The sequence below is a fragment of the Vipera ursinii genome (assembly GCF_947247035.1).
Source record: "Vipera ursinii genome assembly, chromosome: 2".
NCBI lineage: Eukaryota > Metazoa > Chordata > Lepidosauria > Squamata > Viperidae > Vipera > Vipera ursinii.
The window spans coordinates 10,102,748-10,121,862 of NC_139513.1; the positions used below are offsets into that span (position 1 = coordinate 10,102,748).

The 19,115-nt window shown below is 42.8% G+C and overlaps 1 protein-coding gene across 3 annotated transcripts; it reads right to left on the reverse strand.

Annotated features, from left to right (window-relative positions):
- Window positions 1–390: 390 nt before the first annotated feature.
- LOC310636466 (uncharacterized protein) lies at window positions 391–16,711 on the reverse strand. Of its 3 annotated transcripts, XM_083356326.1 has the most exons (8): window positions 15,513–15,944; window positions 15,017–15,128; window positions 14,822–14,889; window positions 14,349–14,615; window positions 12,603–12,707; window positions 5,550–5,679; window positions 1,886–3,688; window positions 391–1,303 (listed from the first exon to the last, which is right to left on the reverse strand). In XM_083356326.1, the coding sequence occupies exons 1-8, from the start codon at window positions 15,930–15,932 to the stop codon at window positions 1,188–1,190; spliced, it is 3,021 nt and encodes a 1,006-aa protein (XP_083212452.1). In that variant the 5' UTR covers window positions 15,933–15,944; the 3' UTR covers window positions 391–1,187. The 3 variants fall into 3 exon arrangements, with proteins under 3 accessions (XP_083212452.1, XP_083212453.1, XP_083212454.1); XM_083356327.1 differs by lacking the exon at window positions 12,603–12,707 and having other exon boundaries at window positions 15,513–16,711; XM_083356328.1 differs by lacking the exons at window positions 12,603–12,707; window positions 14,349–14,615 and having other exon boundaries at window positions 15,513–16,710.
- Window positions 16,712–19,115: the final 2,404 nt, after the last annotated feature.

The following is a 19,115-nucleotide window of genomic DNA, read 5'->3' on the forward strand; positions in this document are numbered from 1 at the left end:
AGCAAGGGGAAAATATTTAGATCATGAGTAAGCAGGAAAAAAATTAAAAAACAAAAACTGATTTTAGGTATAAGACTTGAAGATACTAGTTGAAAAGATTTGTTTGCATTTGGAGCTCACAACGTGTGGCGAGGGAGATTAATCATAATGAGTGAAAAACTAAATGGAGGGGAAGTGTTTAAAAAGCAGTTTTGAAAGAATGGAGTTAATTTTTTTTAGTTAAATTATTTTATTATCTTTATTATTTTGTTCTTCAGTTTGACGTGGAACCATTAATGAGCAATATTTGAATAGACATTTTCAACCCAGCAGGAGCCTCTGAAAGTCTAAAGTATGCCTCCCAATCAAAACTTTCAAACATATTGTGTCAATTTTTAAGACAACCAAGAGAAAGATAAGGTTATGTTTATTTACCCACAGCATCAAATGTAGACTTTTTCTTAGCCCTTGTCACACCACAGAAAGGAAAATGAGCCCCAACGCTTGAGAAAAAAAAATTCTTTTGCACATCTATTTCAGGGGCTTTTCATCATTCTGGCTCCTTTTTTGAGAGAGGAATTTTCATCCTGAAACTTTTCACATACGACATTGACTTCCATTTGATTATTGTCTTAACTTCATGAGAGTCCTTTGACCAAGAAAGTTTCCCTGATTCTGCATTCATACTGGTTGACTCAGGTCTCAGTTCTTCACAGAAGCAAGTTGGACTAGTTTATTGTATCTTAGAATAGAATAACAAGAGTTGGGACTTTGTAGGTCAGCTAGTCCAGGAGTCCCCAACCCCTGGTCTGTGGACTGGCACCGGTCTGCTGCATGTAAGCAACTGGGGTATGCAAACAAGTGAAGCCCCATCCGTGGGATGCAAGCAGCACATGAAACCATGCCCCCTCCAGTCCGTGGAGAAAGTCTCTCCATGGAACCGATCCCTGGTGCCCAAAAGGTTGGGGGCCACTGATCTAGTTCAACCCCCGCCCAAGCAGGAGACTCTACACCATTTCTGACAGATGGCTGTCCAGTCTCTTCTTGGAAGCTTCCAGTGATGAAGCTCCCACAACTTCTGTAGGCAATCTGTTCCACTGGTTGATTGTTCTGTCAGAACATTTCTTATTTCTAGGCTGAATCTCTTCTTGATCCATTTCCATCCATTATTCTTTGGTCAGGAAGGACTGAAGTAATTTTTATTATTTTCATACTGTTTTATCTTGGTCCCCACAGATTTCCAAAGATCTTTCTTCTTCCTTGATCACTTGTAATGTCAGCACACTGGAGTTGTTTTCATTCTCATCCTCTTGAGTATCCCTAGCTTGGGAACAAAAGAAAAACAAAAAAAGGAAAGAATTGTAAGATTATGAAAAAGAAGGAAAGTTTAAACCATGGGAAGTGTCTGTGGATCAGTTGAATTTCTACCTGCGTATCTGCTATAGTGGCAGAAGGACTAATTGAGCTTTGTCTTCAAGAGATGCATCCAAGAAATGCAGTTCCTTCTGCTGCCTGAGGAAGCAGCACCTATTATAAATCTATCTCTCAAGAACCTTGATCAACCGGAAACTAGGATAAATGTAAACTTTTAAAAAATTGATGTTCAATAGCAACAGCCACTTTCCAATGGCAGTACTTTCAAAAATCCACTGTTCATAATTAGGAAATCAACTCTTTCTTACAAAGACTAGCATAAAGAGGGTTGGATACACTCAACTAAGCATAATTATTTAAAAGTTAACATAATTAAAACAGACACACCCTTGCATTTTTTCCCATTTGTTAATTCATCTCCCTGGTACCATCAGCTGTGAAGGTCAGACTTAAAACCATAGCTTCATTAGTTCAGAATACACCAATTTGAAATGCAGATTTAATCAAATCAAAACTTTGCATAGATTCTCACCCAAATGGATCTGTGTATGGGAAATTAGGTCATTTCTTGACGTGAAACTCTTTCCACACGCTTCACATTTATATTGCTTGTCCTCCGTGTGAATCCTTTTATGTCTCATAAGAGATGACTTTTGACAGAAACCCTTTTCACACTCCATGCATTTATATGGCTTCTCTTCTGTATGGATCCTTTTATGTCTCATAAGAGGTGCATTTTCACAGAAGCCCTTTCCACACTCCATGCATTTATATGGTTTATCGGCTGTGTGGATTCTTTTATGGGAAGTAAGATTACTGCTTTGAGTAAAAGTCTTTCCACATTCCATGCATTTATATGGCTTCTCCCCTGCATGGATTCTTTTATGGGAATTAAGATTACTACTAGTACTAAAACCCTTTCCGCACTCCAGGCAGTTATATGGTTTTTCCCCAGTGTGGATCCTTATATGTTTTCTAAGGGATGCATTTTCGGAAAAGCTCTTTCCACAGTCTGGGCATTTATAAGGTCTCTCCCCACTGTGCATCCTTTCATGGGAGGTAAGATTACCCTGTTGACTGAAGGCCTTTCCACACTTCACACATTTATATGGCTTCTCTCCCGTGTGGATCCAGTTATGGGAAGTAAGTTGGCTGCTATTAGTGAAGCTCTTTCCACACTCCATGCATTTATATGGCTTTTCCCCCGCATGGATTCTTTTATGGGAATTAAGATTACTACTAGTACCAAAGCCTTTTCCACACTCAAAACAATTATATGGTTTTTCTCCTGTGTGGGTCCTTTTGTGCTTTGTAAGCGATGCATTTTCAGAGAAGCTCTTTCCACACTCTCGACATTTGTAAGGCCTCTCCCCACTGTGCATCCTTTCATGAGAAGTAAGATTACCCTGTTGGCTGAAGGCCTTTCCACACTCCACACATTGATATGGCTTCTCTCCTGTATGAATCCTTTTATGGGAAATAAGTACACTCTTTTTAGTAAAGTTCTTTCCACACTCCATGCATTTATATGGCTTCTCCCCTGTGTGGATCCTTTTATGGAACGTAAGGGAACCACACCTACTGAAACTCACTCCACACACACTACATTTATATGGCTTCTCCCCTGTGTGGATCCTTTTATGGGAAGTAAGATGACTGCTCTGAATGAACGTCTTTCCACACTCTCTGCATTTATATGGCTTTTCCCCTGTGTGGATCCTTTCATGTTTCAGAAGAGATGCATTTTCACAGAAGCCCTTTCCACACCCACTGCATTTATATGGCTTTTCCCCTGTATGGATCCACTTATGGGAAATAAATTGACTGCTTCTTCTGAAACTCTTCCCACATTCCATACATTTATATGGCTTCTCTCCTGTGTGGATCCTTTTATGGATAGTAAGAGACCCATTTTCACAGAAGCTTTTCCCACAGTCCATGCATTTATATGGCTTCTCTCCTGGGTAAATATTTTTTTGAGATGTACCAGATCTATTTTTATGACAAAAACTCCAAGTCCAAGTGATTTTTTCCCCATTGTCCCTATACATATGATCTTCTCCTTTGGTTTGGATTGGATAGTATTCATTTACATCTAACTCGTTATTGAATTGTATATGTTTCTCAAAATATTTTTTCTTCATTTTCCCTTGTTGGGCAAGAAAGTCTCTCATCAGAGTCTCAATCGAAGATAAGCTTTCATGTTTCCAATTCTTTAGTTGTTTTTTCTCATGGCTTTCTAGTTGCATTTGTATCGCAGGCTTCTGTGTGCTGTCTCCAGAGCTCACCATTTGGAATGGTTCCCCAAAATCTTTATTCTCCTCCCCATTATTACCTTCAAAGGAAAAGAGAAATGGCAATGAAAGATGAGAAAAATATCGAATTATAAAAAGTCACACAGAATATAGAATAGGGCTGGAAGGGACCTTGGAAGTCTTCTTATCCTGTGGCAGGAACCTTAAGCCATTCCGGATAAACGGGTATCCAATCTTTTATTGTCAAACCTCTCTGTAATTATCAAAGTGAGTTAGCTTTGAATGAAGCAAGACTCAGGGGAAACATCCAACCAAGTATTAGAAAATGTAACACTTACTGGAGGGAAGCCAATTTCAGCAGGGAGTTGTAAAAACTACTTTGCCTTTACTATTCATTTTTCTCTGAGCAAAATCATATGGTTGCAGAAAAAAAAAGTTCTTCAATTAACCCTAAGAAGCACATTTGCAATAGAAAACTGGCCCATTTCGCCCTTAATCCCAAGGCTCAGGATAAATTGGAAGAGCCTAAACGGCAACACCTGCGGCCGGCGTCAACTTCCCTCCGTCCAGTGCGCTCCCACAGAGAGGGCCTCCTCAGGGTGCCGCCGATCAAAGAATGCCGATTGGTGACCCCCAGGGGGAGAGCGTTCTCTGTGGGCGCGCCAGACCTTTGGAACCGCTTACCGGTTGAGCTCCGGATGGCCCCCGACCTTCGCGCCTTCCGGCGCGATCTCAAAACATTCTTTTTTGAACAAGCTGGCCTGGTCTGACGGGATGGGGTTGGGTTTTTAAAACTAGTTTTAATTTTAATATGGATTGATTTTATGGGCATGATGTTTAATGGCTTTTTAATTTTTGTATTCGATTTTTACTGTGTATTGCCCTGTTCACCGCCCTGAGTCCTTCGGGAGAAGGGCGGTATAGAAATCAAATTAATAATAATAATAATAATAATAATAATTACCTATCTCCTGTTTACAACACAGTCCTTTCAGCAGTTCAAAAAGAACACCCATTTGCACCATTCAGGTGACCCTGGGGGCCCAGATAAACTTCCAAGAGGCTCAACAACTCTCAGAGAGAGTGCTAACGATCAGATGACTGCAAGGAATACAAATCTTTTTATTCCCCACCATTCAGTCAGAAGCTTCTTGGATGAGAAATGAAATGTCTTCAAGGAAAAACAAAGAAAGTCCAGTTGCCTCTTGAAAAAGAACCTTTGGGACAACCATTACCTGGATGACTGAGAATCTCTCTAGATACCAAGAGCCTAAAGAAATGATAATCCTTCATAATATAGGTGTGATTTTTATTTATAGATTCATTTGCTGCCCATTTGTCAAGTGATGGAGTGGAACATCATCTAAACCCAAAGGTTAGTTTCTTACTGACATGCTGAAATAGAAGTGAAAACAAATCACCAGATGAGAAATGGTACAGAATTCAGCTAAGCCAGAAGCCACTGACCTTTTCCCTTCCTCGGAGAAGAAGTTTAAGTTAAGTTTAAGTTTATTGAATTTATATACCGCCCTTTTCCCGTAGGACTCAGGGCGGTTTACAAGGAATTTAAAAACGTCAATACAATACAAAAGTTAAAAACAATTAAAAATAATTAAATTTGATCCCTGAAAAATATAAAACCCCAATTAAAAACTCTCAGCCTGGGCCGGAAAGCTCAAAGAGCCAGGTCTTCAGGTCCCGGCGGAATGACCGAAGGTCGGGGGCAGTCCTAAGGTCCACGGGCAGTTGGTTCCAAAAGGCAGGTGCACCCACTGAGAAGGCCCTCCCCCTGGGTGTTATCCGTCGGCAGTCTTATACCAGATCTTTTTACTTCTCCCTCACAAGAGATAATATATGGTTGGAGAGTTTTAATAAACAATATCTGATGGGACTTCAAAATGTATTCTTAATCTCTATGATAGGAGAATAGCAAACCCATACACAGAGAGGCCACATTCCTTTGATTTTCCAGCATGACTTCCCAATGCAGAACTTTTTGGTGAGCATCCAGCCGAGACCACTCCTCCTCGGAGAAATACACAGCCACCTCTTCATAGGACACTAGACCCTCCTGAACAAAGACAAAAAGAACAAAAAAGACCCAGGAAGATTTACAAGACCTGCCCTATTTTGTAGAAATTCCTAAAGCAAAGGTAACAAAGATTTTATCAACATAATATAGATTCTGCAGGATTTTTAATACCAATCTATTGCCTAGTTTCCTTCTGTATCTATCTGTCAATCTGTCTGTCTGTCATCTATCTATCAACAAAGATGATTGGGGGACTGGAGGCTAAAATATATAGGGAACGGTTGCTGGAATTGGGTATGTGTAGTTTAACGAAGAGAAGGGTGAGGGGTGACGTGATAGCAGTGTTTCAATATCTCAGGGGCTGCCACAAAGAAGAGGGAGCCAAGCTATTCTCCAGAGCACCTGAAAGCAGGACAAGAAGCAACGGATGGAAACTAACCAAGGAGAGAAGCAACCTAGAACTAAGGAGAAACTTCCTGACAGTTAGAACAATTAACCAGTGGAACAACCTGCCTCCAGAAGTGGTGAATGCTCCAACACTGGAAGTTTTTAAGAAGACTGGCCAGCCACTTGTCTGAAATGGTATAGGGTTTCCTGCCTGAGCAGGGGGTTGGACTAGATGACCTCCAAGGTCCCTTCCAACTTATTATTATTATTATTATTATTATTATTATTATTATTATTATTATTATTATTATTATTATTATTATTTCTATGTATGAATCCTGCTTTTACCTACCAGGACATAATAAAAATCATCTGGTCCTAAGCAGTTCTTAAAAGTAGTTAAATAGTCTCAGATGAATATCACATGGCATATTACACCATGCCATCATTTATTTTACACACACAAAAAAGCCAAAACGGAGAAATCATGTGTGAAAAAAGTACATTCTATGATTCAATAGAATGTAGAACCACCTTTAGCAGCAATAACCTGAAGTAATAATAATAATAATAAAAATAAAAATAAAAATAATAATAATAATAATAATAATAATAATAATAATAATAATAATAATAATAAAAGTTGGAAGGGACCTTGGAGGTCATGTAGTCCAACCCCTGCTAAGGCAGGAAACCCTATACCATTTCAGACAAATGGCTGTCCAGTCTCTTCTTAAAAACCTCCAGCGTTGGAGCATTCACCACTTCTGGAGGCAGGTTGTTCCACTGGTTAATTGTTCTAACTGTCAGGAAGTTTCTCCTTAGTTCTAGGTTGCTTCTCTCCTTGACTAGTTTCCATCCATTGCTTCTTGTCCTGCTTTCAGGTGCTTTGGAGAATAGCTTGGCTCCCTCTTCTTTGTGGCGGCCCCTGAGATATTGGAACACTACTATCATGTCACCCCTCAACCTTCTCTTCATTAAACTACACATACCCAATTCCAGCAACCGTTCCCTATATGTTTTAGCCTCCAGTCCCCCAATCATCTTTGTTGCTCTTCTCTGTACTCTTTCTAGAATCTCGACATCTTTTTTACATCGTGGTGACCAAAACTGGATGCAGTATTCCAGGTGTGGCCTTACCAAGGCATTGTAAAGTGGTATTAGTACTTCACGTGATCTTGATTCTATTCCTCTGTTAATGCAGCCTAGCACTGTGTTGGCTTTTTTGGCAGCTGCAGCACACTGCTGGCTCATATTTAAGTGATTGTCCACTAGGACTCCGAGATCCCTCTCAGTTACTACTACCGAGCAAGGTACTACCTATGCTATACCTGTGCATTTGATTTTTCCTGCCTAAATGCAGAACCTTACTTTTTTCACAATCGAATTTCATTTTGTTAGATAGTGCCCAGTGTTCGAGTCTGTCCAGATCCTCCTGTATCTTAAGCCTATCTTCTGGAGTATTGGCTATTCCTGCCAGCTTGGTGTCATCTGCAAATTTGATGAGTTCCCCATCTATCCCCTCATCCAAATCGTTGATGAAGATGTTGAAGAGCACTGGGCCCAGGACAGAGCCCTGGGGCACCCCACTACACACTTCCTTCCATGTAGATGCAGTTCCATTGAGGACCACACGCTGAGTATGGCCTGTCAGCCAGCTACGAATCCATCTGGTGGTGATGCTATCTAACCCACATTTTTCTATCTTATCAAGTAGTAGGTTGTGATCTACTTTATCAAATGCCTTACTGAAATCCAAGTAAATTAAATCTACAGCATTCCTCTGGTCCAGTAGTTTTGTCACTTGGTCAAAGAATGCAATAAGGCTTGTCTGGCATGATCTGTTTTTGACAAACCCATGTTGGCTTTTAGCGATAACTTTGTTCTCATCAAGGTGTTCGCTGTTTGATTATCTTTTCCAGAATCTTCCCAGGTATTGAGGTCAGGCTGATAGGTCTGTAGTTTCCTGGATGTTTTTTTCCCTTTTTTGAAGATGGGAACTACATCAGCTCTCTTCCAGTCCTCTGGTAGTTCCCCAGTGCTCCAGGATCTTTGAAAAATATAGTTCAGTGGTTCTGAGATCACGTCTGCCAGTTCCTTGAGAACCTTGGGGTGTAATCCATCTGGTCCTGGTGATTTGAACTCGTCTAGGCTGGACAGGTGCTCACTTACCATTTTCTTGCCTATCTTAACTTGTGTTTCTATTCTGTTTTTTATGGCACTGGTTTTGGTAGGTTGAACTGTTTTTTCCCTTTGTGTAAAGACAGATGCAAAAAATGAGTTAAATAGTTCTGCTTTCTCCCTGTTGCTTGTCACCTTCTTGCCACTTTCCCCCACTAATGGACCAATCATTTCCTTAACTTTTTTCTTGTTTCTTATATGTTGAAAGAAACTTTTTTGGTTATTTTTCATTTTGGTCGCAAGCCTTAGTTCATTTTGAGCCTTAGCTTCCCTCACTTCATCTTTGCAGGCATGGGCTGTTTGGTGATATTCTGCCTTAGTTATGTGCCCCTCTTTCCACTTCCTATACTTGTCCTTTTTATCTTTCAGTTTATCAGAGTTCTTTATGCAGCCATGCTGGTTTCCTTTGAAAGCTGTTATTTTTCTTCTTTGTTGGTAGACTGGGCCTTTATTATCTCACTTTTCAGAATTTCCCAAGCTTCTTGAGTTGTTTTCCCCTTTAGGATTCTTATCCATGGAATTCTTCCCAAGGTCTCTCTAAGTTTATTGAAATTAGCTCTTTTAAAGTCCAAGACTCTAGTTTGGCTGTATTCTATTGCTTGTGCTTCCATAATGTTGAATTCCAATTATGAGACAATGCAGAATCAGGGACTAACTCAGGTGTGACCTGTCAACCCAAGGGTGGGACCGAAGGTCTGATGGCCTGAAGGATTGTAACTTTGGTTCAGGCTGAGGCAGAGCTCTCAAAGCTAAGGCCTCTGACCTATGTCCTACTTCCCCTTAGCTCACAAGCAAGCAAGCAACAGCTGTGGTAAGCCGTTAGTATTTTTATCTTGACCCAGACATATGCATCCTGTTGTGTTCTTCCAAGGCTGACATTTATCACATGTATACTCCCTTTTGCTGACAACTCCTTTTCTTCTGTTGCTAATCTGTACTAGGCATATTTCACTTCTCTATATGATGTTACTTACATTACCATATATTATTCCTCCCTTCAATATTGCATGATCACTTCCCCCCAAGGTTCCTGTGGCTTTGACACTTTCTATCATTTCATCTCTGTTAGTGAGAATTAAATCCAATATGGCTAATCCCCTAGTTCCCTTCTCTACTTTTTGGGAGAGAAAGTTGTCTGCTAGGTTTGTCAGGAATCTGTTAGATCTTCCACTTGGTGCAGAATTTGTCTCCCAGTTGATATCAGGGTAATTAAAGTCCCCCATTACTATTGTGATGCGCTTCCTACATACCTTAGTTAACTGACTAGCAAAAAGTTCATCTATTTCCTCTGTTTGGTTGGGCGGCCTATAGTATACACCTATGGCAATGTCATTTTTCCCCTTTTATATTGACCCAAATACATTCAAGTTTATAGTTTTCATCATTGTTGTGCTCTATTTCTGTAGAGATAAAGTTATTTCTTATATATAGAGCAACTCCACCTCCTCTTTTGTTTAGTCTATTTCTTTTAAATAATTTAAATCCCTCTAGCTGTGTGTTCCATTTGTGGGTTTCGTCCCACCATGTTTCTGTAATGGCAACAATATCATATCCGCCCTCATTTACCTGAATTTCTAGTTCACCCTGCTTACTGTTCATACTCTGCGCATTGGTGTACAGACATTTGAGTCCTTTATGACTGACCCTGTGTTTACTTGGTACATAACTTGTGTGGTGCCTAAGTTCCCCTATCTTCTTAGATTGCCGGATACAGTGATGTTCTGTATCAATTAACTCATTTTCCCCGTTGTTTAGTTTAAATATTCCTTCAGAAAAGCTGTGAATTTATTGCTAAGTAACTCAGTCCCTTTCTTGGATGGATGCAGACCATCTCTTTTGTACATTTTTTCATTGCACCAGCTACAGACATCGTGACTAATATAACCAAAGCCTTCTCCTTTACACCACTCCTTTAGCCACATATTAAATTCAGCTATACCAGACATGTCAAACACAAGGCCCGGGGGCCGGATCCGGCCCGTGAAGTGGTTTCATGCGGCCCATGAAGCCATCCTGGAAACAGTGAGGGAACGGCCCCCACTGCCTTGGCCCTGGCCCAGAGACCCTCCTCCTGCCAGAGACCCTCAGATCTGTCCCACTCCTGCCCAGGCCCCCATAGGCACCTTTGATGCGAACGATGTAGAGCTGGCCACGCCCACCCAGCAGGCCATACACACTCTAGCCACACCCACCCAGTAGGCCACGCCCACCCAGGCCATACCCACCCGGCCCCCTGAGGGCAACCGCAATGCTGATGCGGCCCTCAATGAAATTGAGTTTGACACCCCTGAGCTATACGCTGGCCTTTTCCATTTTGCTCCTTATACACTGGTAAGACCTCTGAAAAAGTGAGCCTACAGCCTATTCTGCTGAGTTCTTGCCCCAAGTAATCATTTTCTGTATGACTTTATCAGTCTCTCACACCATAGTGGAGGAATTTTGGCCCACTCTTCTTTACAATACTGTTACAGTTCATTGAGGTTTATGGGCATCTGTTTCTGCACAGCTCTCTTGAGGTTCTGCCACAGCATTTCAATTTAGTTGTGGTCTGGACTTTAACTGGGCCATTGCAACACCTTGATTCTTTTTCAGCCATTCTGCTTTAGATTTGCTGGTGGACTTGCGATCGTTGTCCTGTTGCATGACCCAATGTCAACCAAGCTTTAGCTGTCAAATAGATGGCCTCCCATTTGACTCTAGAATACTTTGGCATACAGAGGAGTTCATAGGCAACTCAATGACTGCAAGGCTGCAAAACAAGCCCAAATTTCTCTGAGCATTGCACGGTCTGACCTTGGGGTGAATTTGCTGAGATGTCCACTCCTGGGAAGATTGGCAAATGTCTTGAAAGTTTTATATTGATGAATAACCTCCCTCACTGTAGTATGATGGACTTTAAATTGTTTGGAAATAGCCTTACAACCCTTCCCAGATTGATGGGCAGCAACAATTTCTCTTCTAAGATAACTGCTGTTTTTGCTCTTTGGCATTTCGTTAACACATACCACAACACTGGAGACCAGCAAATTCATAAAGAGATAGTCAAGTGGGCAGTGTGACTATATGCCAAAGCACATAGAACACTGTTACCTTCCCACTATTTATCTACTTGCATTTGCATGCTTTCAAACTGATATATTAGCAAGATACTTTCTAGAATTTCAGAAAAAGGCTTATGGTGTCTCCAGAAGGAACAATCTTGTCCATGCTCAACACCTTCATGAAAGTGCTGGGAAAACTTAGCCAGTTTTTTAAGTAGGGTTTCTTCAATATTTAGAGCCACACAATTCTATATTCTTCTCCTCGTTTATTATAAGGAAGCCATTACTACTAGTCTAAGCCATCACAGCTGAATGGGAGATAAGATAGTGGGGAAAATTTTGTGGAAAGGATAATTTTCAGGCTTTGCAAAGCTGGATTGTTTGGCCTTCAAATCCAGGCAACCCAAGGGTGGGACCGAAGGTCTGATGGCCTGAAGGATTGTAACTTTGGTTCAGGCTGAGGCAGAGCTCTCAAAGCTAAGGCCTCTGACCTATGTCCTACTTCCCCTTAGCTCACAAGCAAGCAATTAAACAGCTGTGCTAAGCCGTTAGTATTTTTATCTTGACCCAGACATATGCATCCTGTTGTGTTCTTCCAAGGCTGACATTTATCATATGTATACTCCCTTTTGCTGACAACTCCTTTTCTTCTGTTGCTAATCTGTACTAGGCATATTTCACTTCTCTATATGATGTTACTTACATTACCATATATTATTCCTCCCTTTGTGACACCTATAATATGACGAATGAATACCAGATGAACGTAACTGTATAAATGTATGTTGATTTGGACCTTTCGGGGTTCAGACTCTTTCATGCTAAGTGCACTTTGAACCTGCACAAATAAACTTCCTACACTGAAGAGCTTGGCCTGGTCTCTGTTAATTTTTCTACTTCAATTCCACCTGGCCACCTTTATAGATTTTTAATAGTCTGCTTTATTTTTCAGTTTGATGCACTTATTTTTGGTCTCACTGGTGATAAAAAAGGCTTTTTAAAAATTGTAGTTATTTCTCAGAAATCTTGACCAATATCAAACTAAAGAACAAAAAGGACTCTATTCAGTAGATGTACGGCTATAATAAAATTATATATTAAATTATTATAAATTTTAATAGTAGAAAGAGTAACTAGAAAAATGATATTTAAGAGCTAGCCTTTAAAAATATTTCCTAGTAATAATCTAAGAATAGAAATTTCAAACCACCAGATCCAAACAAACAACTTCAAAGAAAACTAAGCTGACTGATAGCAACTTAAATCTTCTATTCCCCTTTCCATTTGCTCAGGAAAACAAAAATAATCCAGACCGAACAAGAGGGACAACTGTAAGGAGAAAATGCTTTGTACATCACTTTCACTTCCTGAAAAAAAGGGAAGGCTCTCGACCGTGTTGTGCCTTTGCGGCCTCTGACCCGACGCAGATCCCGGCTCGCTCCTTGGTTCTCTGCGGACCTGCGGGAGATGAAGCGCTGGATAAGGGGCCTAGAGAGTATTTGGAGGTCCAGTCGGTCCGAGTCTGACCGAACACAGTTAAGATCCTTTTCTAGATCTTATCTTGTGGCAATGGAGGTGGCGAAGCGTGCTCACTTCGCCACCCTCATTGCATCTGCAGATAACCGCCCAGCCGCCCTGTTTAGGGTGACCCGTTCCCTTTTAAATCAGGGGACGGGAGAGGACCCCTTGCAGGGACGGACCGAGGAGTTTAGTGAGTATCTGGTGGATAAAATCGCTCAGATTGAGGCTGGCTTGGACTCCGACTGGGCAGTATCTGAAGAAGGGGAAACGATGGGTTTGGCCGATAATATTTGGGAAGAGTTTGATCCTGTGACTCCGGATGAAGTGGACAGGATCATGGGGAAATTAAGTGCCGCCACGTGTTTGTTGGACCCGTGTCCCTCCTGGCTGGTTTATGCGGCTCGGGAGGTTACACGAGGCTGGCTCCTGGCAGTTATCAATGCTTCCTTGAGTGAGGGGTGCTTCCCTGCCGCCTTGAAAGAGGCGGTGGTAAGGCCCCTCCTCAAGAAACCTGCCTTGGATCCAGCTATTTTAAATAACTTTCGTCCTGTCTCCAACCTTCGCTTCCTTGCGAAGGTTGTTGAGAGCATGGTGGCACGGCAGCTCCCTTTGGTCCTGGAGGAAACTGAGTATCTGGATCCATACCAATCGGGTTTCAGGCCCGGGTACAGCACGGAGACGGCATTGGTCGCACTGGTGGATGATCTCTGGCGGGCCCGAGACAGGGGTTATTCCTCTGTCCTGGTCCTTTTAGACCTCTCAGTGGCTTTTGATACCATCGACCATGGTATCTTGCTGCGACGTCTTGAGGGGCTGGGAGTGGGAGGCACCGTTTTATGTTGGTTCTCCTCCTACCTCTCGGGCCGTTCGCAGACGGTGTTGGCAGGAGGGCAGGCCCCTTAGTCGTGGGGTGCCTCAGGGGTCGGTACTCTCTCCCCTCCTGTTCAACATCTATATGAAGCCGCTGGGTGAGATCATCCATGGTTTCGGGGTGAGGTATCATCAATATACTGATGATACCCAGCTTTTCATCTCCACCCCAACCAACCCAGTGATGCCCTCAATGTGATGTCCCGTTGCCTGGAAGCAGTACAGATTTGGATGGGGAAGAACAGGCTCTAGCTCAACCCGGCCAAGACTGAGTGGCTTTACGTACCGGCATCTCGACTTGTCCAAGAGGTTCCATCTTTGGTTATGGGAGGAGAGGTGTTACCTCCCGTAGATAGGGCACGCAATTTAGGCGTCCTCCTGGACTCACAACTGTTTTGAAGATCATATTGGAGTCGTGGCCAGGGGGGCATTTGCCCAGGTTCGCCTGGTGTGCCAGTTGCGCCCCTATCTGGACCGAGATGCCCTACGTACGGTCACTCATGCACTTGTTACCTCTCGGATAGATTACTGCAATGCTCTCTACATGGGGCTGCCCTTGAAGACCACCCGGAGGCTCCAGCTGGTGCAGAATGCGGCCGCACAGCTAGTGATGGGAGCATCCCGATACTCCCATATTACACCCCTCCTGCGTGAGCTGCATTGGTTACCGGTTGTCTTCCGGGTGAGATTTAAGGTGCTGGTACTTACCTTTAAAGCCCTACATGGCTTAGGCCCGGGATATTTGCAGGACCGTCTGCTGCCGGGGACGACTTCCCATCGCCTAGTGCACTCACACAGAGAGGGCCTCCTCAGGGTGCCGTCGGCTAGACAATGTCGGCTGGCAACCCCCAGGGGAGAGCCTTCTCTGTGGGAGCGCCAGCCCTGTGGAACCAACTCCCCCTTGAGCTCCAGATGGCCCCGGATCTCCGGTCCTTTCGCCACGACCTCAAAACTTTCCTTTTTCATCAGGCTGACCTGGATTGACAACAGGTTTTTAAAATGTTTTAATTTTTAATTGTTTAGTTAATTTATTTTGGGGCTGTTTATTTAATTTCTTTTAACTTTTGTATTCTTGTTTTTATTGTTGTTAGCCGCCCTGAGTCCTTCGGGAGATACGGTGGCATATAAGTCCCAAAAATAAATAAATAAACAAATCTAAAAAATTAATTTTCCCCTCTTACTTGATTTGGAGGTTCAACCACTGTTTCATCTCCATGATAAAAAGCAGACAACTTCATCTGACTCTTCCCTGTAAGAGATACAGAATTTTAAAATATTTAACTAAAGGAATAGGATGAGATCTTCTATATGATAGAAGACATAAAGAAGATGAGACAGCTGGAATGTCTCTGGGTAACGGGAAGACCTTGGATTACCTCCTGAGATGTCCTGACTTGGATTTTCCTTAGGGATCCGGCTGAAAAGCACCTCCTGAGAAGGAGTTGATGGATTCCTTCTCTCACGATCTCTGATCTCCACCGCAAAGGACTTGAAATAGGAGGTAAGAGAAAAGAAGCAGAATTAATGGACATGCCACACCATGAAGTGGATTATTGTTCTCTGAACACAACAAGTCCCCAACATCAACAAGGAGGCAGTAAAGAAAGGAACTGCTATCCCAATTGATATCTAGTTTGTGTAATGAAACAACAGCAAGAAAACAAGCAAGCTCAGGAAGCACAAATGACTCATTTCAACCCTGAGCTACAAATATTCTTCTTTATTGGTAATTTATCTAGTACAACAGATAATGGAACTATGTCCTTCATGAATTAGTGTGATATATCCACATTTTATGAGTGCAAGAGATGTCTGGAATGGAAAGAGAAATCAAACAATTCTTTATTCATTCCCAAGATGAAGTTCTCTCACCTGCAACTCATCCTGCTCCTTCTGCTCTTCCACCTGGCTCAAGAGGAAGCCTTCAGCCAGGGCCACTGCCTGGGAGCTGGTCTCTGCTCCACACTCTCGCACCCAGTTCTCCATCTCTGGGGAAAGAAGGACCAGCATCTGCTCCAAAACTAGCAAGTCCAGCATCTGCGCTTTCGTGTGTCTTTCTGGTCTCAGCCATTGTCTACAAAACTTGTAGAGTCGGCTGCAAAGTCCTCGGGGACCCTCAGCCTCCTGGTATTGGAGGCTCCTGAAGTTCCAGGGCTGAAATTCTGAACAGATTATGGCTTCCTTCTCCAAGATCTTCTGCCCAGTTCTTGCCCAGATCTTCTCACAGCACCTAGGCTGAGCAGCTGAAAGACCTTTTCCAGTTCTCTCACTTCCTAAAGGTTGTGTCTCCATTCTTTCTCTGTCCTGTAACACAACAACAAATGTGCCCAAGGAATCTTGTAGATCTGCAAATGCCTTTTCATTCATAGGACCATTTCTATAGCCACTGAAATAACCACAGAAGGAAATTCAGCTATCTTTTCTCAAGGGATAATTTTACATGCCAAGAAGTTCAAATGGCTTTCAGTTTCTATATGAGATGGAAAAGAAAATAAGCAAATAAACTCCAAGAATAAGAAAGCCGAGACTTTAACCATTGAACAAGTCATCTCTGCGGAAGGAAGTATTTTTCTAAACTGGAATAGGATTGCAATGGCGTTGAGCAAATAGATCCTTTTTTGGGCATGTACGTGTGTATTTGTGTATCTACATTTACTTCCGAAGAGTATTCATACAACCTGCCGAACACTAAACAGGTGAACAAACTGAGGAAATGACTGAAGTTGCCCCCTTTCCCTTTTTCAGAGTGGCCTTTGGAGATCCGAGTCTCCTTCTGAGAGGCAGGCAGATTCACACAATGTTGCCTCCTCCTCGCCCGGCCTTTCTCCTCTCCTGCTGGGCCTGCCCAAGGCGGACTCTCCCCTCCTCTCACTTGGGTTCTTCTTCCCCGGACACGGGGCGGGAAGAAACTCCCAGATCCTAGCTGTCTTTCTGGGATCCCCGGTTCTTCTTTTGCAGCTATTGCTGCTCTGGAGCTCCGCTTCCCCCGCTTTATGCAAGGGGCGGCTGGGGAAGATGGGGCCCGGGATCGGATCCGGAGGAGGGCCAGACCCGGATCTACCCTCCTCCGCCTCCCTTTGCTCGGGAAGAGCCCCCGCCCACCTAAGACACGTGTGGCTCTCTTCCCCCGCGAGACTGTCTCGCAGCCTCTTCGCCTTCCGTGGAGCTCCAGGGATTGAGGAGAGCGAGTGCGGAGTCCTAGAGAGGCAAGCGTTTGTGGGGCCACGCCTCCTCTGTCAGGGTACCTGTGACATTTGCCCTCCTGTGGACCAATGGGAAAGCCATTTAAAATTGCTTGCCCAATGGAGAAGCACCTGGTGTTCCCTTTCTTTGGCAGAGGAAGCCGCCTGTCGGATTCTGCGCAAGGTTCCAAGATTCCCCGAAAGGGCGGGAAAGGGGAGAGCGTCTGAGGGGAAGGGACAGGGCAGGGATGATGAGAGTGGGAAGAAAGAGATTTCTCAATGGTTGCCTGTCTGAGAAAGGTTGCGGTGTCTCATGAGGGAGGAAAAATTTCCGATCAGGAAAATTAAGGTTTCTGACGGTTTTTATTTCTTCAATATATACAACTGTTGTTAGCTGCGAAGTCGTGTCCGGCCCATCGCGGCCCTATGGACGACGTTCCTCCAGGACTTCCTGTCCTCTACTATCTTCTGGAGTCCATTTAGGCTCATGCCTACTGCTTCAGTGACTCCATCCAGCCACCTCATTCTCTGTCGTCCCTTTCTTCTCTTGCCCTCAACCTTTCCCAACATTAGGCTCTTCTCCAGTGAGTCCCTCTTTCTCATTAGGTGGCCAAAGTATTTGAGTTTCAACTTCAGGATCTGGCCTTCTAAAGAGCAGTCAGGGTTGATCTCTAGGATTGACCGGTTTGATCGCATTGCAGTCCAAGAGACTCACAGGATTCTTCTCCAGCACCAGAGTTCAAAGGCCTCAATTCTTTGGCACTCAGCCTTTCTTATGGTCCAACTTTCACAGCTATACATTGCAAATGGGAAGACCATAGCCTTGATTATACAGCTGCCGTTGTCCAATTCTCAGCTCTGTGCCTAAGAAGAATTGGAAAGACCGAATGGCAGCTTGTGATGAAATAATGCTGAAGGAAAACAAATATCAAAATAAAATCAGTTCCAAAATGGGGGAAAAGCTGGAACTGGTGAATGTTCCAGAAGTTTTACCTCACAAAGAGGCTCCTTGGAGAAATGAAGAGAAGGCAAATGGCGTCTGGTCTGTGACTGGAGAAAAGGTGGAAATTCAAAATGAAGGAGGTCAAGTAGTGAAAAAGGAATATAAACATCAAATCCATGAGGGGAAAAAAGAACAAAAATTATTTTACTTTTGAGTATGGAATTTACCTCATAGGGAAATATGAATTGGAAACTTAAGATCATTATAGAATTTTAAGGCAACTGGAAGCATCTGGTCTTCCCTTTTCTTCACCCAAGTGGATGCTGTGCAGTGTGCAGAGAAGAGCAACAAAGATGATCAAGGGACTGGAGGCTAAAATATACGAAGAACAGTTGCAGGAACTGGGCATTGCTAGTATAGTGAAGACAAGTACCAGGGGAGTCATGTATTTCAGGGGCTGTCACAGAGGAAGGGATCAGCCTATTTTCCAAAGCACCTGAAGGCCAGACAAGGAACAATGGATGGAAACTGATCAAGGAAAGATTCAACCTAGAAATAATGAGAAAGTTTCTGACAAAACAACCCATGGAACAGATTGCCTTCAGATGTTGGGGTTTCATCACTGGAAGTTTTCAAGAAGAGACTGGACTGCCATCTGTCAGAAATGTAGGGTCTCCTGCTTGGGCGGGATGCATGTGTTGGACTAGATGACCTACAAGGTCCCTTCCAACTCTTGTTATTCGAGTTCTGTGTGCAATGCAGGTGTTTATGCAGAGAAAGGGAGCATTTAAATGGGGCACAGCAAGGAGGAGGCCCCCCCCCAGTTCAGGAAACTTTATCAATATAACTGCTTTTTTTCAACTTTAAACCCATCTTCACCATTCTCTTTCTAAGAATGTTTCTGGAGGTTATATCCCTGCTTAGAGCGAGGGAGGGAAGAACCAGGAAATGGTATTCAGTGTTTTGTAGAAGATACTTTTTCTAAACTGGTATTAGGATTGCCGTGGCATTGAACTGCCAAGTCTTTTGTGTGTTTCTGTTATACAGAATTTTAGGCTTTATTATCAGCTTTTATCCAGTAATTTTATTGAAGATTATATTATAGAAAGTATATTGTACAGAAGTATGTTAAAGACAAAACTGCAAAAAATTTCCTTCTTTTAGTCCCCAGCATGTATAATCAATTCTAATGACTTACCACTTTTAAAATTCAGCTCAACACTTCTTCATTCCATACCTCACCTTATTCCCCATAAGTACATCTCTAAATACTTATCTCTTCATGTTAATCAGTAAAAGTCCAATAAGAGTTATCTGAAATAATAACAGGTATTACGAACTATATCTAGT

Bases quoted from the DNA above. Each gene is read 5' to 3' on its own strand.
- LOC310636466 (XM_083356326.1), bottom strand. From the start codon at position 15,932: ATGGAGACACAACCTTTAGGAAGTGAGAGAACTGGAAAAGGTCTTTCA. The intron at 14,616-14,821 runs GTAAGAGGGGAA...TTGTCAATCCAG, and splicing joins TGGTTGAACCTCCAAATCAA to GTCAGCCTGATGAAAAAGGA. The intron at 1,304-1,885 runs GTGAGAATCTAT...TTTGTTCCCAAG, and splicing joins CCATACACAGATCCATTTGG to CTAGGGATACTCAAGAGGAT.